At 37.9% G+C, this 23,164-nt stretch overlaps 1 protein-coding gene across 1 annotated transcript in view; it reads left to right on the plus strand.

Moving 5' to 3' along the window:
• ADGRG7 (adhesion G protein-coupled receptor G7) overlaps window positions 1-23,164 on the plus strand; it is a 66,325-nt gene that overhangs the window by 5,528 nt on the left and 37,633 nt on the right. Inside the window, exons 2-6 of the mRNA XM_036109681.2 lie at window positions 10,711-10,824; window positions 12,385-12,489; window positions 15,374-15,486; window positions 17,829-17,978; window positions 18,455-18,561. Coding sequence (XP_035965574.1) covers window positions 10,711-10,824; window positions 12,385-12,489; window positions 15,374-15,486; window positions 17,829-17,978; window positions 18,455-18,561 — 589 coding nt within the window. The remainder of the gene's footprint in view (window positions 1-10,710; window positions 10,825-12,384; window positions 12,490-15,373; window positions 15,487-17,828; window positions 17,979-18,454; window positions 18,562-23,164) is intronic.

A 23,164-nucleotide genomic window follows, 5' to 3' on the forward strand; every position in this document is an offset into this window, starting at 1 on the left:
ATTTTACCAGCAAAAAAAAAAAAAAAAAAAAATAGTATAAAATAAGATGCAAAAGATAAATGACAATTTCAATATAGAGTTACCTCTGGGTATGGAGGGAAAGGAATGTTGCTGGAAAGGCGTACAAAGAGTTTCAATTCTTTCTGTAAAGTTTTATTATTTTTAGAAAACTCTGAAGCAAATCTGAGAGAAAGTTACTATCTTTTAAAACTGGCTCTGGGTGGTGGGGGATGTTTTATCCTCTGTATCTTGAATATTTGAAGCATTCTACAATTTAAAAAGACTCAGGTATTCCCTTGATTACACAGAGAACTTTGTCACATAACAATTACGATCAAATCTCTCTTGGTAGAACTTCGCTCTTTGAGGTCTAGATCTGTTTCTTATTTTTTTATACTAATAGATTTTATTTATTTATTTATTTATTAAAGATTTTATTTATTTATTTATTTGACAGAGAGAGACAGCGAGAGAGGGAACACAAGCAGGGGGAGTGGGAGAGGGAGAAGCAGGCTTCCCGCGGAGCAGGGAGCCCGATGCGGGGCTCGATCCCAGGACCCTGGGATCATGACCTGAGCAGAAGGCAGACGCTTAACGACTGAGCCACCCAGGCGCCACCATACTAATAGATTTTATTTTTCAAGAAGTTTCAGGCTACAGTAAAATTAAGCAGAAAGTATGGAGTTCCCATTAATTCCCTCTCTCATCATCCCTTTTTTTGATATCCTCAAAATAATTTGCTGGGATTTTGATTGGAATTTCATTAAGTCTATAAATCAAGCTGTGAAAAATTGATAATCTAAGCAATAATAAGTTTTCCTATCTATGAGCATGGAATATCTCTCTACTTATTTAGAATTTCTTTGATTTCTTTTATTAGAAGTTTGTGGTTTTCCTCATATAGATTCTGTACATATTTTGATATATTTATATTCATGTATTTCTTTTTTTTTGGTGCTAATGTAAATGGTATTGTGCTTTAAAATCCAAATCCAATTTACTTTTGCATATTAACCTTTTATCTCAAAATCTTGCTATAATTGTTTATTAGTTCCAGAAGTTTTTTTGGTGAATCTTTGGGATTTCTGACATAATCATTATCTTCGATATGTGTGTACCTAACAATATAGTGTCAAAATAAGTGAGGCAAAAACTGAGAGAGCTTCAAGAAAAATAAATAAATCTGCTATGATAGTTGGAGACTTAAACATCCCTTATTAGTAATTGACAGATCCAGCAAACAGAAAATCAGTAAAGATAAAGTTGACTGAAAACACCATCAACTAACTAGATCTATTTGACAATAATTTATAGTATACTTCATCCAATGATGTTAGAATACACATTCTTCTCAAGCACCCATGGAGTATTCACTGAGATAAACTACACTCTGGGCCATAAAATATACCTAAACAAATTTAAAAGAATAGAAATCATTCAAAGTATGTTTTTAAACCAAGATGGAATTAAACTAGAAATCAATAACAGAAAGATAGCTGGAAAATCCCCCAAATATTTGGAGATTAAAATGGCAAGTGGGTTAAAGAAGTCCCAAGAGAGTTTTTTAAAATATTTTAAACTAAATTATTATCTATGTAAGAAATCATCGAAGATTGTTAGTTCTTAGAGAATGGGTCCATTTATCATTATGAAACGTCCTTTATCTCTAATGACTTTTGCTGCCCTGAAATCTGCTTTGTGTGAAGTTAATATAGCTTCTTTAACTTTCCCTTAATTAGTGTTGTCATGGTATATCTTTCTCCATCACTTTACTTTTAATTTGATTTGAGGTGAGTTTCATATAGACAACATATAGTTGGGTCTTGTTTTTTATCCACTCTTAATAGTATCTGTCTTATAATTGGTGTAGTTACAGAATTGCCATTTAAAGTGATTATTGATATATTGGAATAATATCTACCATAGTTGTAAGTGTTTTTATTGTTCTTTTCTTTGTTTCTTCCATTGCTATTGTATTTTTCTGCCTTATCGGGTTTTAATTGAGCATTTTATATGATTCTGCTTTCTCTCTTCTCTTAGCATATCATTTATACTTAAAAAAACATTTTGGTGGTTAACCTAGAGTTTGCAATATACATTTACAACTAATCTAAGTCTGGAGTGCCTGGATGGCTCAGTCAGTTAGGCTTCCAACTCTTGATTTCAGTTCAGGTCATGATCTCAGGGTCGTGAGGTTGAGCCCTGCACTGGCCCCGCACTCAGCATGGAGTCTGCTTGAGATTCTCTCTCTTCCTCTGTCCCTCCCCTCACTTCCGTGCTCTCTCTCTTTCAGTAAATAAATAAATAAATAATTTTTTTAAAAGACCCAGCTAATCTAAGTCCACTTTTTAGTAACAATGTACAGCTTAATGAATAGTGCCAGAACATCATTACACAGTATTCCCAATTCCTCCTTCTCTTCCCTTACAACATTTTTTGGTCATTTATTTCATTTTTCCATAAGCTATAATCACCTCATACATCATTGCTATTATTATTTTGAATAAACTTATCTGTTAGGTCAATTAAGAATGAAAAAGATTTTATTTTACTTTCATTTATTCCTTCTCTAATGCTCTTCTTTTCTTATGTAGATTCAAGTTTCTAGCCTATATCATTTCCTTCTCTTTGAAGAATTTTAAAATTTCTTGCAAACTCTCTCAATTTTTGTTTGTCTCTGTGTCTTTATTTCTCATTTACTTTTAAAAGATAATTCTTTGGATACAGAATTCTTTATTGGTGTTTTTTTCTTTCAACACTAAATATTTCACTATACTCTTTTATTGCTTGCATGGCTTCTGAGGAGAATTCCAATGTAATTCTTATACTTGTTTTTCTACAGATAAGCTTTCTCCCCCATCACCCTTTTGAAATTCTCTTTTTGTCTTTGATTTTCTGAAGTTTGAATAAAATGTGCCTAAGTGTAGTTTTTATTTGGTTTGGTTTGGTTTTGACATTTATACTGGTTGGTGTTCTCTGAGATTCCTAGATCTGTGATTTGGTGTCTGCCATTTATTTTGGAATATTTTCAGACATTAAAACTTCAAATATTTCGGGGCACCTGGGTGTATGTGGCTGCTTTTGGCTCAGGTCATGATCTCAGGGTCCTGAGATTGAGCCCCACATCGGGCTCCCTGCTCAGTAAGGAGTCTGCTTTTCCATCTCCCTCTGCTGCTCCCCGCTGCTTGTGGTCTCTCGCTCACTTTCACGCACTCTCTCTCAAATAACTAAATAAAATCTTAAAAGAAAAAAAAAAAAACCAACCAACCAAACAAACAAAACTTCAAATATTTCTTCTATTCTTTCTTCCCTTTCCTGTCCTTCTGGTATTCCCATTAGATGTATGTTACAATTTTTGTCCCATAGTTCTTAGATATTCTGTTATAATTTTCATTCTTTTTTTCTCCTTGTTTTTATTTTTTAAATTTTATTTATTTAAATTCAATTAGTTAACATATAATGTATTATTAGTTTCAGATGTAGAGTTCAGTGATTCATCAGTCTTATAATACCCAATGCTCATTACATCACATGCCCTCCTTAATGTCCATCACCCAGTTACCCCATTCCCCCACCCTTTCTCCCCTCCAGCAACCCTCAGTTTGTTTCCTGTGATTAAGAATCTCTTATGGTTTGTCTCCCTCTCTGATTTTGTCTTTGTTTTCAGTTTAGAAAGTTTCTGCTGACATTTTTTCAAGCTCAGCGATTCTTTTCTTGGATCTGTCCAGTCTACTGATGAACCTGTCAAAGACAATCTTCACTTCTGTTACAGTGTGTTTTGTTTCTAGCATTTCTTTTGATTCTTTCTTAGAGTTTCCATCTCTTTTCTTACATTACTCACTTGTTCTTGCATGTTATCTACTTTTTTCATTAAAGCTCTTAGCATATTAACCATCATTATTTCAAATTCCTGGTCTGATAATTCCAAAATATCTGTCATATTTAAGTTTGTTCTGATGCTTGGTTTGTCTATTCAGGCTGTGTTTTTGCCTTTTAGCATGCTTTGTACTTTTTTGGTTGAAAGTCAGACATTATGTATTAGGTAAAAGGAATTGAGGTACAGGACTTTAGTGTGAGGTTTTATGTTTATCTGGCTAAAAGTTAGGCTGTATTCACTGTTTGCTGTAGCTGCAGGTGTTCTTTGCCAATCTCCCCACCTCTACTTCCTCCCCCTTGGGCAAACACTGTTCTGATTTTATCACCATAGATTAGTTTGCTATTCTTGAACCTTATATTAAAAATATTATATAGTATTTACTCTCGTATGTCTGAATACTTTTGTTAATGTAATGTTTTCCAGATTCATTTATATTGTTGTATCTATTGCTTTTTATTGCTAAATAATCAATAATCCATTATATGAATACACATAATTTGTTTATTCAGTTGATGGACTATTTTTTTAAAGATTTATTTATTTTTAGAGAGAGAGTGTGTGAGGGGGGTAATGTCAGAGGGAGAGGGAGAGAGAGGGAGGGAGAGAAGCAGACTCCCCACTGAGTGCAGAGCCCAATGTTGGGCTCAATCCCACGACCCTGAGATCATAACCTGAGCCAAAATCAAGAGGTGGACACTTAACCGACTAAGCCACCAAGGTGCCCCCACCCCCTTTTTTTGCTAACATGAATAAAACTACCAGGATTGGGTTCCCTGGAAGACAAATTCTGAATTGAAGATTTATCTGCATGAAAGTTTCAACAAGTGCTCTTGGGTTCAATACTTGTGGAGTGGTGGGGGTGGTTAAGGAGTCAGAACTGGGTAGAAGGAGAAATTGAACTACAAGACAGCTGAAGTTGGGATAGCCCTCCAGAGCTGATGTCTGTATTAGTTATCTATTGCTGCAGAACAAATTACCCCAAAGCTTACTGAGTTAAATGATAATTGTTTATTATCTTTCATGGTTTTTCTGGGCCCAGAATTTGGAAGCACCATGCCTGGGTGGTTCTGGATTAGGATCTCTCATAAAGTTGCCCTCAGACTGTAGCTGGAGCTAGGGTCATCTTGAAGTTTTCTTCAGTCATGTGTGGTGTCCGGGCAAAGGAGACTCAAAAACTTGGAACAGCTGAAACTCCTTAGTCCTCTCTCCCCTTGATGTCTCTAGCATAGAGGCTTCAGAGTAGCCGGATTTCTTACATGTTACCTGTAGGTTTAGGTCTCCCAAGGCATATATCCTGAGTGAGAGTTAGGTAGAAGACAAATCATCTTTTGTGATCTAGCCTGGAAGTCACATAATTTCTGCCACTCTTAGTCAAGGCAGATACAAAAGTCCACTCAAGTCAAGGAGAGGGAACATAAACTCCATCTTGCCGTAGAGAAGTGTCATCATATTATAAGAGTAAGAGAGATGGGATGTCTAGTGTAGCTGTCTTTAGAAAATATACTCTTTGAGGTCTTGAGTCTGAGGGATGAAACTTTATTCCCTGGCTTTGACTGGCCATGGCACATGTCACCAGTATCTTGGATGAACTGATTCTCTTTAGTTGAGAGCAATTCTAGAAAAGGACTCAGCTAAGTGTTCTCAGTTTCCAACATTCACAAAAGCTAGAGGAATGAGTGCTTCAAACCTGAAGGGAAGCATCCAAGTGACATATAATAGCAATGTTTCTGACACCTGCATTCTTGTATGAATCCCTTTGTGGACATGTATTTCCATTTATTTTGCATATTTATCTAGAAGTAGAATTTCTGTGTCATAGGTAGGTTTATCTTTAGCTTTCTTTTCCAATTGAATTGCCTTGGCGTTTTTTTGTTTGTTTGTTTGTTTTTTTGAAGCTTTTATTTATTTATTTATTTGACAGAGAGAGAAAGAGAGAGAGAGGGAGAGAGCACAAGCAGGGGGAGCGGCAGGCAGAAGGAGAAGCAGGCTTCCTGCTGAGCAGGGAGCTGATGCAGGGCTGGATCCCAGGACCTTTGGGATCAGGACCTGAGCTGAAGGCAGACGCTTAACCTACTGAGTCAGCCAGGTGCCCCGGCCTTGGCGTTTTTAAAAATCAACTGACTAGATATGTTCTATCTATAGTTAAGCCTTGAACCACATGAGGGTGGGAGGTGCCAACCCATTGAACTGTTAAAAATCTGTAAATAACTTTTGACTCCTCCCAAACTTAACTACTAATAGCATACTGCAGGCCAGAATCCTTACTAATAACAAATGCAAAAGTTAACACATATTTTATGTGTTATATGTATTATATACTGTATTCTTACCATAAAGTAATCTAGAGAAAAGAAAATCTTAAGAAAATCATTAGGAAAAGATCAGTTTGTTCTTTATAGTTAAGTCTGTTTCTTGGTTTGCGTTTCTCTCTTTTTTCCCCCACTTTTCTCATTTGTTTTGTTTCTTTTTTTTTTTTTTTAAGATTTTATTTATTTATTTGACAGAGAGAGACACAGTGAGAGCAGGATCACAAGCAGGGGGAGTGGGAGAGGGAGAAACAGGCTTCCCGTGGAGCAGGGAGCCTGATGCGGGGCTCGATCCCAGGACCCTGGGATCATGACCTGAACCGAAGGCAGACGCTTAACGACTGAGCCACCCAGGCGCCCCTGTTTCTTTCTTTTTTTTTTTTTAAAGATTTTATTTATTTATTTGAGAGAGAGCAAGAGAGCACAAGCAGGGGGAGTGGCAGAGGGAGTGGCACAAGGAGAAGGAGAAGCAGACTCCCTGCTGAGCAGGGAGCCTGATGTGGGGCTTGATTCCAGGACCCTGGGATCATGACCTGAGCCGAAGGCAGATGCTTAACCCATTGGGCCACCCAGGTGCCCCTTGTTCATCTTGTTTCTTAAATTCCATATATGAGTAAAAAGTCTTAAGTGGAGATTAAGGAGGGCACTTGTTGTGATGAGCACCGGGTGTTGTATGGAAGTGCTAAATCAATATATTTTACACCTGAAAACTAATATCATACTTTATGTTACATAACTGGACTTTAAATAAAAATTAAAAAAACACAAAAACAGCAACAATGAAAAACTATAATATGTATAAACCAAAAAAAAAAAAAAAGAAGAAAATCATTAGGAAAAGGAAATATATTTGCTGTATGTACTGTATTTATTGACAAAAATTCGTGTGTAAATGAATGTGCACAACAACCTGTGTTATTCGAGGGTCTGCTGGATTTCTAAACTCTTTCTTCTACTTCACTGATGTGTTTGTGTGTCATTATGCAGCGGTCATACTGGCTTGACTGCTCTGGCTATATAGTAAGTCATAACATTAGTGGTATGAACTAGCCAAGTCTCTTCTTTTAAAACTCTGTTTGGGCTTTTCTAGGTCTTTTATTTTTCCGTAAAAATTTTAAGCCAGTTTGTCAATTTCTACAAAAAAATGGTCTTTTGTTTTAGGATTTTGGCTGTATCAATTTGGGGAAAATAGATACCTTAACAACTTTGAGCCTTCCATACATACGTGGTATAGATCTCCACTTATTTAGGTCTTTTAAATTTTCTCTTAATAACGAGCACTTGTACATATTTTCTTAAATTTATTTCCAAAAATTTTATGATTTTTTTGCTAATTTAATGGAAATGATTTTCAAATTATTTGCTGCTAATATGTGGAAATGAATTTCATTTTGCGTATCTATTTTGTATCATTCAGTCTTGCTAAATTCACTTTTTTTGAGACATTAAGATTTTCAAAGTCTTTGGTGATGTCATCTGCAACAAAAAATGAACATTCTATTTCTTCCTTTCTTAACTTTATGCTTTTGTTTTGTTTTGCCTTTAGCACTAGCTAGCCTCTTCCGTACAATGTTGAATAAAAGTGGTTACAGAAATTAAACATTTTTTCTATCAATCTTAGGGGAAAAGCATTCAATATTACACTATTAAGTATGACGTTATTGGTAGGTTCTTCATAGAAGATTTTTATTAGCTTGAGGAAGTTTCCTTTCATTTCTTATTTGCTGAGAGTTAAAAAAAAATGTCAGATGCTTTTTGGCCCCTGCACTTGTTGAAATAATCATATGGTCTTCCCCCATTTTTCTGTCATATGGTGAATTAAATTAATTGATTTTCTATTGTTAAACCAACTTTGCACTCCTGGTGTAAATCTCACTTGGTCATGATATATTATCAGTTCTATATATTTCTGGATTTGGTACGCTACTTTTAAAGAATTTTTACATCTGTGTAATTGAGGTTTATTGGTCTGTGCTTTTCTGTTTTTGCAATGTTTTTGTCAGATTCTGGTATCAGGGTTATCCTGGCCTTGTGTAATATATAAGAAGCTTCTCTCTTTCTCTATTTTCTGAAAGAATTTATATGAGGCTGGTATTATTTCTTCCCTAATTCACCAGTAAAAGTGTCTGGGCTAGTAGCTGGTTGCTTTCAAGATTTTTTCCTTATCTTTGAGATTTAGCAGTTTGACCATGATATTATGTCTAAGTGTGATTTTCCTTGTATTTATTTTGCTTGGGTTTTATTGAACTTCTTGGATCTATAGGTTAAAGTTTGTAACCAGATTTGAGAAATTTTGACCATAATTTCTTCTGATACATGTCCTATTCCTTCTCTCTTTCTGGGACTCCAGTTGCATACATATTAGACTGCTCTATATTTTCTCACATACCCCTCAAACTCTATTTTTTTTTCTATCTTATTTTTCTCCCCAGATTTGAGGGGAATTTACACATAGACTTTGAGCCACCTTTCTATATGGCATCTCTTCTTGGATATCTCCCTTCAATTTCCAGCTGTTGTGGTAGCCCCAAACAAGTTACTTCATACCTTAATCCATGAAGACTGTGGCTTTCTGCTGGACTTCGGTCTCTCCTGCTATACAGACTAGGGAGGGCCCTCAGGGAAATACTGTGTAACCTTGGAATAGCCTTCAGCCTCCGTCTGCTTTTCATTGCTGCCCAATGTCCCCAAGTAGTTTCCTTTCTTCGTTTTCTTCTTCGTCTTCTTTTTAACGTTTGTCCAGAATTTAAAAGTGTTATCTGTGGGAGGGTTAAGTTATATAATCTACTCTATCATTATTGGGGCAGGAGCTCTGCCTTCTGTGTTCTTTTTTGTTTTGTTTTTAGGTAAGTAATCAGGTACTTTATTTCTCCAGGAAGTTCAAGTGTTTGCAAATTACATCAGGTGGTGGCAGGTTAAAAGAAATAAAACAAAACAAAACAAAACAAAACAAACAAAAACAAACAAAAAGAATAAAAAAAAATAAAGAAAACAGCTTTTCTCAGCCTTTAATGTAAAAGGCCCTCTCATAATCTTTGCATAAATTTAGAATTACCATATCTAAGCTCAGCTGAGGAGGATCTTGTGAATATCCAGAGCCACATAGCTGATGGCTCTGTATTCAGAATCCCACATTTTACTGCCCAGAGATTTTGCAGATGTTGGCCCTGACAATGATTCACAAAGAATAATTGCTTCTGGGATCCCTTAGTGTTTGAGTTCCAAAATAGCCCTCTTCCTCTAATGCTCACAGCTCATGGAGATACAATAGGAGAAGCTGGCATTGTAGTAAGTCAGGAAGAGTAAAAGTTCAGCCATGTATCAGCTGAACCTTTCCTTTATTTATTTATTTTTTTTCACTTTTTTTTTTTTATTATGTTATTAAAGAGTGCACGTACTGCATGGAGCACACTGGGTGTTATCTGCAAACAATGAATCATGGAACTCTACCTCAAAAACTAATGACGTAATGTATGGTGATTAACATAACATAATAAAAAAAAGTGAAAAAAAATGCCTTCTGTATTCTTAGGCTTAGTTAATTTGTTCACCATCCACCCTATCTTCAATGTGGAGACCCCATGTGCCCAGCTCAAAGTAACTAGTCACGAGATCCTTACAATCCTGTTTCAGGCATGCTTCCTGAATCTGTTGACACCTATCTTCCTTAGAGCTACTGCTCTAGATTTGATCCCCATTTAACTGGCCTTCCTTGTCTCCTAGCCTCAGTCACTTCCCATATCACTTGAGGTATCTTTTTAAAACACATACCTTAACACGTAACTCCCTTGTTTTAATATCTCTCTAGACCCTTGCAGGATTAAATCTCCTTAGCTTGGTCTATAAACCCACTCACAATCCAGTTTGTGTCCTGCTGTTCTACATAGAACCATATTCCTGATTTGTTAAACTTTGCTATGTTCCTCGGACACCTCAGAACTTCCCATGTTTTTGTGGTTTTGCACTTTGTATCCTGCCTATTTGGGGCCATCCTTTTTTATCTGGCTTTTCTAGATTTAGTCTTAAAATCTGATTCAAATACCACCTCTTCTGGAAAGTCCTCCCTGAAGAAATTACCTCTGTCCTCAACATCTCTCTTCTGTGTTCTTATAGCACTTACAAATCTGCATGTTGCCTTAGTTGGCCAGCCTATCTATCTATCTATCACCTATCTATCTATCTATCTATCTATCTATCTATCTATCTATCTGTCATCTACCTATCTATCCATCCATCCATCTATCTCATCTATATAATCTCCTATTTTCCCCACTAGAGTCTAATCTCCTTGATCAAGGTATTATGTCTTTCAAATGTAGTTTTTTGGTCTTTATAACCTCTTGTAAGCATTGTGTATCCTGTGTAGATTCTCGATGTATATTTTTGTTGATGATGATATTACAAAACATATTTCTCCAGAGGTACTCAGAGTAAGTGTTTTACACATAGAAATTAAAGGCCACAGACCCAAAAGGAGAAATTGATCAGCCAGTTTGTGTACTATTCTATTTTTATTGTTTTTTTTAGAAGTATCAACCTCCTCACCAAGCATCCCTCTAGAGTTCTGCAGGAATGGTGGAACCTGGGAATATGGCGGATGCATTTGTCCAGACTTATGGAAAGGATGGAGATGTACAATCAGTAAGTTATTTGGGATGGTACTAGGGTATGAGGTTTAGGTGACTTGTGTTAATAAGGACAGCAACAAAGCTTCTTGAAGTTTCTGTTAATGATTTAGTAACAGTAGGTATAGTGGGTATAGTGATGGTGGCTTTAAGGTGTGTTTGTTAGCTTAATAGCAGAATATTCTTTTGGGGCTATTTACCTATATGTTCAATATACCTAGTATGTTTCCCAACTCTCAAGTTTCTCTGTAAACTGACAGATGCTTTTCCTTCTGGTTGCAGTGTCTACTTCAGGGCAGTGGGCGGTATGATTTCCTCAGGTCCTTTCAGTTGGTGATACAATATAGTACCCCATTTCAAATATCACAATTCTAACATATTCAACTTTTCTGAAATCAAGGTACATCTTCCTATCCAAGTATATATTCAGATGAAGTTTCTGTCTTTTCATCCTTTCTCTGGATGAGATGTTATTAAATTAGTGGTTTGACTTCAGGCTGTGCTCTCTCAGAATCAATGTTCGAAGCTACTTCTTTTTTTAATTGAAGTATAGTTGACACACAATGTTCCATTCGTTTCAGGTGCCCAGCATAGTGATTCAGCAACTCTACCCATTATGCTGTGCTCACCACAAGTGTAGCTACCATCTGTCACCATACAACATTATTACAGTACCATTGACTCCATTCCCTGTGCTGTACCTTTCATTCCCATGACATATTCATTCCATAACCAGAAGCCTGAACCTCCCACTCCCCTTCACCCAGTTCACGAATTCCCCCACCCTCTTACCTCTGGCAACCACCAGTCCGTTCTCTGTATTTATGAAACTGTTTCTGTTTTTTGTTTATTCATTTTGTGTTTTAGATTCCACATGTAAGTGAAATAATATGGTATTTTTCTTTTTCTGTCTGACTTATTTCACTTAGCATAATACCCTCTAAGTCTATCCATGTTGTCGCAAATGGCATTCTTTTTTATGGCTGAGTAATAATCATATATATACATATATATATATATAGGCACTTAGGTTGCTTTCATGTCTTGGATATTATAAATAATGTTTCAAAGCTGCATCTTCATCTGTAGTATGCTTCCCAATACTCTGTACAATTTATACTGCCTGCTTAGGATCCAGAGCCTTAGGAAGGCACTCCTATAATTTCCTACACTCCTACAAGCTAGTATATCTCACATGCTCCATGACTTTGGTCTTTTTGTTTTGACCCACATCCTCATGATGCCCTTTGGTACTATGGGTTCTTTAATTTTCAAGATTTCAACTAATCTGATTTCACTGTCCTTTCTGATGTGTTAGTGACCACATTCTACCTCTACCAGGTTATATACTGTGCACATTTTAACTAGAACCTATTATCTAACATATTGGTTTTTCTAATGGTATTAACCAGATAAAAAAAGTATGAAGTTCCAGGTGGGTCAATGAGTCCTAAAGTCTTCTATTAGCCTTCAAATTATACTGAATAGGTTTTGAACTTTGATTTTTATCTGGTTTGAAATTTTAAAAAGAAAATTATAATTTATGATGAAAAAATTTATTTTCTTTTCATTATAGCTAATTTCTGTGAAAAGAGTACCTATGAGAGTTTAACTTTTGATAGAATTCCAGCGGGAAAATATGGATCTTCCCAGCAAAGATGTGATAAGGACACTTTGAATGGTATGTGTTTTTCCAAACATCTCCTGTTTAAGCATATGAATCACTATGCTGGGTCATACCTATCTTCCCTCCAACTAGTATTAAATCCCTGGAAGAGGGACCAAAGAAGGTTTTGTGGAAGAGTTTGGCTCCCTTTCATGATGCTCATGTTCAAAGTTTAGGATGCAACCTCACACAATTCTAATTCCCCTAAAAACTGTAATATGGATCAGTTATAAATTCCTTTTAGTCCTTCTTCTGTTGGTTTATTTTCCCAGTTTCAGTTATGTCCTGGAATTTGAACATATTAATATCTGCTCATTGAGTTATATAATTGGTCTGAATTTTAAACATTAGCTATAGATTTGTACCATATCTACTTTCAGACATCATCTTTCTAGGTAGAGATGCTCAGTTAAGTCTGTCCACAGTTGATAGTTCTTCATCTCCTTGGTCATTTTAGTTATCCATCTTGGAACATTCTCCAGCTTCATCATACCTTCCTTGAAGCATGACAACCTTGCTTACATAGAGACATTCCAAGAATAAAGGAGCAAATAACATTTTTTAACTTCTAATATGCTCCCTGCTGATATCCAGGATTTTGATGACTTATTTCACTGCTGTATTAGGTAATACCTTCCAAGAGTAGCCCTTAAAAATGCATAGATTCCTTTCATGACAGCTTAGAGCCCATTATGCTGTATGATTTTCCCTTAGTGTTTTATCTGAACTTTGTTTGCATTGACTTTCTTTTTTTTTTTAAGATTTTTTATTTTATTTATTTGACAGAGAGACAGCGAGAGAGGAAACACAAGCAGGGGGAGTGGGAGAGGGAGAAGTAGGCTTCCCGCCAAGGAGGAAGCTTGATGCGGGCCTCGATCCCAGGACCCTGGGATCATGACCTGAGCTGAAGGCAGACGCTTAACCAACTGCGCCACCCAGGCGCCCCTGCATCGACTTTTCTTTGACCAGTCCTCATATTTCTCACATCTTCCTGCAGGATATCATCATTTCCTGCAGAACTGGATATCTCAGTAATACTGCCAAGTCTAGATCATTTATGAAAACGTTTGATAGAACTTCTGTCAGTAATAACCCTGGGGAGAATTTCACATTTTATTTAGGTATTTATTTTTGTGTATGTCAAGGGCTCTTTGAAATATTGTAGTACTTACAGATACTAGTCTTTCCTGTGTGTTTCTTTTTTTTTTTTTTTTTTTAAGATTTTATTTATTTATTTGACAGAGAGAGACATAGCGAGAGAGGGAACACAAGCAGAGGGAGTGGGAGAGGGAGAAGCAGGCTTCCCACTGAGCAGGGAGCCCGATGCGAGGCTCGATCCCAGGACCCTGGGATCATGACCTGAGCTGAAGGCAGACGCTTAACGACTGAGCCACCCAGGCGCCCTCCTGTGTGTTTCTTTATCTTATTTATTCTAAGAGATTATGTAGACCAGTATTCCATTTCCAGAATTCAAATTGCTTCTGCCCATATATATCATGCCTACTCAAATATTCATGATCCTATTCTTTACATAGGTCCTTCTAGCCTCTTGATTAAAAGCTCAGAAGGAAAAGGCATGGGGGCTTCATGTTATTGGTACTTACTTCTTATACTCTATGGTATGTCTATGGATACCTATCGTCTTAGTTTTTCATTTTTTGTATATCTTAACTATTTTATTATAATTTATAAAAGAGATACAGCTACAAAAAATAACTGTGTGCTACCAAATCAGGAACAGTAAAAAAAAAAAAAGTCAGTAATATGTTCATCAAGGGACATCACACTTGTTTGATATATATTATGTTTTTGGCTCTTAAGCATTAGTCACAGGAGGACACTGAGGTAGGATAGCTCGGTGATAATTACAGGAAATAAACCCAATGATTCAAAAAGTATTTATTGAGAGCCAACCAAATATCAAATAAGTGCTACAATACAATAGAACTCTTTGCCTTTCAGGTGTTACTCAGATTTGGATAGAGAACGAAAGTTCAATATATAATTTAATATCTAGTAGGAATTTTTTTTTTTTGAAGATTTTATTTATTTATTTGACAGAGAGAGAGAGACAGTGAGAGAGGGAAAACAAGCAGGGGGAGAGGGAGAAGCAGGCTTCCCGCTGAGCAGGGAGCTGGATGTGGGGCTTGATCCCAGGACCCTGGGATCATGACCTGAGCCGAAGACAGACGCTTAACGACTGAGCCACCCAGGGGCCCGCTCTAGTAGGAATTTTTCATATTATTTCTGATCTCTCAACCCTCATCACATCCAATTCAGAGCCCAATGTCCCTAGTTGTTGGAAGGCACATCTTCCTTGTAGACTTTGAATGTAGGAAACAGTTGACTGGTCTTTTGAATTTCAGATTTAAAAATCAAGACAAGTGACATCTGCCTAAAAGTTTCCTGTAATGACTGCCTGATTCACTTTTTCATTGCTGTATATTAAACCATCCCAAATTTTGTGGCTTCAATGAATAATGATTTAGATTTTTCATAGTTCTGTGGGTTGATGGACTGCTCGAATGTCCAAGACACCCTCACTCACATGACGCTTTGGTGCTGGCTGGACGGACTCAGTTCTCTTTCACATAGCCTCTCATCCTCCAGTAGATCAGAGCCGCTTCCTCGTACAATAGTCTCCGGACAGTGTTCCAAGAGGGCAAATCTGAAACTCCAAGTCTTCTTGAGGCCCAAGGTCTGGAACTCTCACAGAACATTCTGTTGGCCAATGCAAGTTTAAGTCTAACCCAGATTTAGAAAATGGAGGTATAGACTCTACCCCTCAGTGGGAGGAGCAGGACAATCCCACTGAGAAGGGGATGTGTACGCGAGCAGGCAGTTAGTTGCTAGTGGCCATCTTTGCAAACACTGTCTTTTTTTCTTCTTTTTTTTAAAGCGGGCAATCCAATAGCAACCCGGCTATGCAAGATTACCATATATGGAGAGATAGAATTACAAAATGTGAGCAAAGGAAATTGCAATGAAACTCTGGAAACGCTGGAAAAGCAGGTATGCCATGTGGTCCGTGTGCTGGGCAAATGGAAAATGTTCCAACTGTGTGTGAAGTCTCTGTTCTTTAGATACCTAACGGTCAACTCTCAAATTAGGAATAACAAAAACTGGTAACTGAAACCACTCTTTTTTTTTTTTTTTGAAGTTTATATCTGTTTGTGAAAAAGGACCGTTGGACCTGCAAATTTTCAGCAAATGATAGTCTATAACACATTTAGCAAATTTTAGCAAATGATAGTCTATAACACATTTTAAATGGCCTCATCTTTTTAGAGCAGTGAAAATATATCAGAAAATAGATTGCTGACATTTGAGACCAAAAGGAAGGTATTTTGATGGTTAACTGAATCAGAATAAAGAGTGACAACAACAACAAACATCAAAGACCTTTTGAGGTGGGAACCCTAGGACCTAATGCTGGTCTCAGGGCTGTGTCCATGAGCCAGTGAAGTGGGAAATATATATGGCTAGATATTTTTTCATGCAGATTAAATTATTTTATTTTATTATTATTTTTTAAAGATTTTATTTATTTATTTGACACAGAGAGAGAGAGAGAGAGAGAGAGCAGGAACACAAGCAGGGGGAGTGGGAGAGGGAGAAGCAGGCTTCCCGCCGAGCAGGGAGCCCGATGTGGAGCTCGATCCCAGGACCCTGGGATCATGATCTGAGCTGAAGGCAGACGCTTAACAACTGAGCCACCCAGGTGCCCCGACATTAAATTATTTTAACCTAGTGTATACCTGTATGCAAATGCATAGAATTGCTAATATCTGGAGCCAAGAAAGGGGAGGAAAATGAAACTTTAAGTGGTCCTTCTAAGTGCAGGGCATGTTAAATATGTTATCTCATTTAGTTTTTATAGAACCTCAGTTGTTCTCATAGATAACTAGAGTGATCATACTAATTATTGAGCTACTTACTGTGTGCCAAATACTGTGCTAACATTTTACATATGTTATTTTATCATATTTAATTCTTATAACAACTATATAGAGATAGATATTTATGTACCTATTTTATAGATGAGGAAGCTATCTCTGAGAGGTGTAGTGAACCACAGCCAAAAAGTGATGGAGTTACTTTTTATTTTAAAGCCCACACTGTATCACTCTGGCTCCCTAATTGTAGATGGGCAGGGATAGGGGTAGACATGGGGTTGGGAGTGGAGAGTGGAGATGGCTGCCAACTCCATAGTTTGTGCCAACTACACAGACTGGGGGAAAGACCTTATGTTCTGGAGTCTGACTACCCAGGTTTTGGCTGTGAGCTCTGACACTTGTAAGCTGCGGGGACTCCTCTACCTCTCCAAACCTTTAAACAGGGATAAGGATGCTCCACTGACAGTGTTGTTTTTTGTACTAAATGTGATAACTCCTATAAAACATCCAGCAAAGTGCCTAGAACAGAGCAGGGACCTAGCTATTGAATGAGAGCTTTCGTTGTTTCTGTCTATTGATTGAATATTGTTTTCAACTCTCCCCTAAGTGTGAATGGCCTGTGACCTTGGTTTGATTTTTGAAATAATGCTGCCATCTAGTGAAAAACGAAGCCACATATACACACGATAACACCTGGCTCTACTAAAGACAATACAGATTAACATGTTTTAGCCTCACAATACCAGAGCCAGGGGGCCAGTTGGTACCTGGAGATAGGGCCTAGGTCAGTGTTTCTCAATCTGTGCTGAAAAGCCTGTTTTAAAAATTTCCAATCCCTTGCAGACCGATAATTTTGTAAAATGTAATAACAATGAATTCCTAGGAAAATGGGATGAAAAAAGATATATATAAAATACAAATCCTTTTTTTCTCTTTAAAAAAGGTTTTCAATTATTTATTTATTTATTATTGACGTGTAGTTGATACCCGGTGTTACATTAGTTTCAGGTGTACAACACAGTGATTAGAACAAGTCCATATGTTATGCTATGTTCACGCAAGTGTAGCTCCCATCCAAATATGGATCACTGAAAAAAATAACTAGATTCAACAGGATACAATTGTTGTGTAAGTTTCTGACCAGTTACAGCTTCTACGCTTATGTCCCTGTGAGCCCTGTAACAGTTACTGGGTTCATGGATCCCACGTTGAGTAGCATTGGTCTATCTAAGGCAGACTTAGTTAATGAATCCCAGCAGATAGTAAAGGCTGGAAAAGCCACCAGCCTGCATGTACTTTGTCCTTTACACAAGGAGAGAAGCAAACATGAAGAACTGAGTAGATGCAGGAGATCGAGGGTCAGCTAAATTCCAGTTTATTGACCTGCAATTGCTTGCAAAGTGTTTAGACATAGTTGTATGAAGTTAGAGTTGTTGTTTTTTGTTTTTTTTTAAACAGATAGTCAATATCTCAACACAGTCTCTGAATATTTCGACTGAAGCTCAGATTTTAACATCTGATGTCGATAGAATAACTCCAGAGGGCGTCATTTCTGCCACTAGAGTGGTGGGGCAGATCTTCAACTCAACCAGAAATGCTGAACCTGAGGTAAAACTCACAAGGTTTTTAAAAAAGGGGAGGGGAAGAAAAAACAGACACAGAAAGAAAGACAAAACTAGAAACCGCTTTACTTAGTTCAATAGTAAGTATGATAGTTATACTAAGTATTATGGGCTGTAATGTTTCCACAATCAGAGCCCTGCAGTCTTACTTTGTTTCTGCTTCTGTATCCAGGCATCTGCTATTGTGTTCTTGGGGGTGGGGTAGAGGTTCTGTGAAAGACCTTGCCTGGAGGCCAGATTCAGAAGCCTAAGCTTCCTGATGGACTGAATTTAAATTTTCCCCATGCCTTATCTTTAGTCTCTGCCATCTAAAACTAAACCTTCAAGTTTGAAAACTACTCACCTCTAGATTACCATACTCACAGTGCCACTTGATACCGTAATAATGCATGATAATGATGGTGATGAGGATGTCTGATGCATGTCTGCTACGATGATCATTTGCTGCCTTCTTCCTGGCAGGCAAAAGTAATTGCTGTAACAACAGTGAGTCAACTTCTAGATGCCGGGGAAGACGTTTTTCAGGAAGCTGCTGCTACTGCTTCTGATAATGATGACACCTTGGCGACGTAAGCCCAATTCCAATCGGGAAAGAAAATATTACAAAGTGCTATCTAGTTTCCTAGGTTAAAGCACGAAGAGAGGTGTCTTTACTTCTCTCCTGGCTGCACTAACTGGCTGAGTCCTCTGGAATGCCGACTGAGGTCTTGGCTTTCCACCCGATCTTCATTTACTGGACAGAGTGTTGTATGTTAATTCCTGCTTCCTGGGGTGGCCATGGTCTGGGAGATAGAGAGCAACTGGGATGATTTAGACTAGAACATATTTTCCTAGCCTTCGGTTGGCATGGCCAAGGGTCAGCCTGCATGCACAAAAGGAGCTCTTCCAACTCTTCTCAATGTACAGAGCTGAAAATAATAGCATAACTTTGCAGGACATGTTGCCCGCTCCCTACACACAACTCAGCTATCCCCAAGATCCTGGTGTATCTTGGTTAAGCTTTCTTTAGCTTTCCCAAGGCTACATTGAAAGAAAAAATCCAACTCTACCTGCTTTCTCTCTTTTTGATTCCTATGTTTTGACATACTTTTGGTTGTATATTTATAATAAGACTTATATACTTTATTACAGAGGTCTCTTAACTAGGATTCATTGTGTTTTTACCTTATATATAGTTTTCTTGATTTTTAAAAAATTTAGGTAAATTTATATGCTCATTATAGAAAAATAAGAAAATATACAGATGAGCAAAATTTAAAAAATTGTCCCACCTTTATTAACCTGTTGGTATATATTCTTCCAGATTTTTCTCTCTGTGTGTGTGTTTGTATCATATTACATACTCTACTGATTTATAGCTTATTTTTGTCACTTAGTAATAACTTATGAACACCTTTTCAATATAAATATCTATACATATACAACATAAATTTTAGATACTGCATAATATGAGTATTTAAGCAATTCCTGTTGAAAGACATTTAGATTGCTTCAAGTCTTTTAATATTTTGAGCAATCAACATTCTTATACATAATCTCTGTTTGCATGGCCCATTATTTCTTTAGGAGAAATTCCTAGAAGTAGTTCTCAGTTTTCTAATTTTTACTGTGTTGAGCCCTCAAAGTAGAAAAAGTACAAAAGCATGAAATGGATAAGACATTCAAAAGATTGTAATTCTGAGAGATGGTGGTAGAGGTTGTTGTTTCAGCAGTTTAATTGGTGTATTTTATGACTTCAGATTTCAATAGGAGTCTGGGCCCTTCTCACTGGGAGTGTGGAGACTCCCATTTTTTTTTTTTTTTTTTTAAGGTTTTATTTATTTATTTGACAGAGAAAGACACAGCAAGAGAGGGAACATAAGCAGGGGGGGTGGAAGATGGAGAAGCAGGCTTCCTGCGGAGCATGGAGCCCGATGCGGGTTTTGATCCCAGGACCCTGGGATCATGATCTGAGCCGAAGGCAGCTGCTTAATAACTGAGCCACCCAGGCGCCCCTAGACTCCCATTTTTCTTGAAGTTGGAGAAGGAAGTGGCCATGGGTTTTAGAGTCTCTGTTCAGTGAACATGGAGCTTGAGAGTGAGAGTGGGCTCCCTTCAGAGCTGGAGGCTCTGCGCTTGCAGTCTTGCTAGAGGGAAAGGAGAAGTGTGGATGTTTTTGGTGAGAAAGCTGAGGAGAGAGCAACTGTGAGATTTGGCTGAGAAGGTCACACATCATGATATAGATGAAAATACGGTCCTGACAATAAGCAATTATGAATTTTACTAGCTTAAGACATGGAGAAAAACTCGATTCTGTGTGATTTATGTGCAATATCCAAATGGCATCGAAGGAGGTGATTAGAGGATGAATAAAAATTTTAAATGTGGGATACACTGAAATATGAAATGTTATAACCACACACATAGTAATTCCTCCCACTGTGGATTTCTAGTCTGCTTACTTTTCTAATCCTGGTCTGTCAGTTGACTCTCCCAGGTAGTCTTATGCATAAACCCTCGTGGACTCGGAGCCTCATTCACTTAGATAAGGCTGTCGCCTCAGGCTCCAGCCCCCCAGATCAGGTCACCAAGCCCTTAGTACTCCTCAGGAACTGCCAGCAGAGGTGATGCTAAAGCTCCTCTCTCCCTGGAGAAGAAAATTAATTTTCTTCTCTGGGGAACTCTTCCTTCCCAAACTCTGTCCCCTGAACCTGGGCCTACCTGCAGGGTCTCCTGACAGACACTGGGCCTTCGTGGCCCATCTCACTTTGGCTTCTCCCTTCTTTCATTCACAATTTCCTGTTTGCATCCCTAAGCTACTGGACTCCCCTTCTCCACTCATGGGGAGAAGTGGACAGTGTGAGAGTAAAACAGGAGAGTGACAGGAAGGAAAAAACCTGCCCAGCTCCAGCTGGCTCAAGTTGTCATAGTGAAGTTCTCTAGCATCCATTCATCCATTCTCTTGGTCTAAGTTGGGAGGAGCCCTGGGCAAGGTCTCTGCTGTTAAGAGCATCCTACTGCAATCAGTGAATCTAAGACCTCCTTTCTCCATTTTGACCATTTGTCACAAAGACTGAGCTATCACCCTGAAATTCAGGGCTCGTAATTGTCCTTGTTTACCTATCCTTGGGAATGCAAAACTGCTTCCCTAATACTGACCACTTTGTACGTTCACGTTGCACATTTCTATTTGTATTTTTGTTCCAGCCAGCCTTCTTTGGTTAAAAGATGCCTGCTTAAATTATCTTGACCAGAGATCTATTGTAAAGAGGCTTATGGAATCTCATGGGAACCTAAAAACAGTATCATAATATGGCGGGGCTTTATGGCTTCTGGAGTAGGAAGATGGCAGGGCATCCAAGGCAGCTCTGAAGGTCCCCGTAGAGGAGTCTGTGGGCCTTCCTTCTGGGATAATATAATGGTTGTGGCCACAGCCTCTGGAGTCAGACAGTCCTGGGTTCAAATCTTAGCATTGTTATTTAGTCGGTACATGATATTGGACAAATTGATTTCTCTTGGAAGAGCGTCAGATTCTTCAGTATAATATGGGAATAACTTTGAGACTCACTTCAGTAGGATTCTTGTGAGGTTCAACTGAGTTAATATATGTAAATCACGAGCACGATACTTGACTTTTATATATTTGGTCTTGAAAAAAAGTTAGCAGTTGGTCTTTATAATTAACATGACTCAATAAACATGTATGTTTCATCTTCTGGTTTCTGCTTTCTCATAAATTAACCCTGTTAATGACATTAACCCTGTTAATTTCAGGAAACATAATTAAAAACAAAATCTTTTCTCAACCCAGAAATGCTCTCCACAAACATAGTAGAGAAAGAAAACACTTTTTATGGCATAAACATTAAACCAGAATGTGATGTGTATCACAGGCAAACACTAAGAGATTGCAGACAGAGAGGAATCTCACTTCTTTATGTAGCCGAGCAGATATAACCCATTACATACGTGTTTTCGGGTAATCAATAACTAGTCCTCAATTAAGAGAACTTGACAACACTGACACACATAATTCATCCTACATTAACCCAGTAATTGAGGTGACCATCTGTGTTAGCTAATGCACTTTATCCAGAGGAAGAACAAACTTCTCATATCTTTATGACAAGAGGTAGCTTTGCAACTTGGAGCAAGGTACCCACCCACTAAAATTAGGCTCCTACCCTCACAGGAACTGGGAAATAGGGAATCCCTTGATGTTTACATTTCAAAGAGATGGCTTCTATGTCCTTGAGAAAGACATTCCTAGGTCATAAAGTGGACAAAATGCCAATGTAGTTCTCAAAAGAATTTATATATATATACACACACACATATATATATAAAATTTATTTTTTTTTACAAATTTATTTATTTATTTGACAGAGAGAGAGATAGTGAGAGAGGGAACACAAGCAGAGGGAGTCGGAGAGGGAGAAGCAGGCTTCCCGCTGAGCAGGGAGCCCGATGAGGGACCGGATCCCTCGACCCTGGGATCATGACCTGAGCAGAAGGCAGACACTTAACCTACTGAGCCACCCAGGCATCCCATCTTTTATTTTCAACAGGAAAAAATAAGCCTCTTATTTTAAATTTCTATTTGGCCTTACAATGACAGAATGACCTCTCTGATCGCCTCTAAACCATGACTTTCTTGATATAACTATGGCACTAACTTGAAAATTCCCGAGTGAAAAGAATCTGGTTTCTTCTTCCAGTCATTTATACTGGCCAATGGCAAGCCTCTGCATTGGGTACTCCGAGGCAAGCACTCATCTCTAATCGAATCAGTTATGGCAAGAGCAGGGAAGAATCATATGGAAGGAAAAAATGGCCTTAAAAGTGGCTATGGCTAGAGCAACCCTTTAAAAGTGGTTGTGAGAGGCGCCTGGGTGGCTCAGTCAGTTAAGCATCTGCTTTTGGCTCAGGTCATGATCCCAGGGTCCTGGGATCAAGCCCTACATCGGGCTCCCTGCTCCGCGGGAAGCCTGCTTCTCCTTCTCCCACTCCCCTTGCTTGTGTTCCTTCTCTCGCTGTGTCTCTCTCTGTCAAATAAATAAAATCTTAAAAAAAAATAAAAATAAAAAACAAAAGTGGTTGTGAACCCTGCAATCACTCTCAGATATCTAGTACATCCTTCTCTTTAGACTTCCAATGCCTGAGGGAGCGCCTCTTGCTATCTCCAGTGTTTCA

This window comes from Halichoerus grypus, chromosome 1, assembly GCF_964656455.1.
Source record: "Halichoerus grypus chromosome 1, mHalGry1.hap1.1, whole genome shotgun sequence".
Taxonomy (NCBI): Eukaryota; Metazoa; Chordata; class Mammalia; order Carnivora; family Phocidae; genus Halichoerus; species Halichoerus grypus.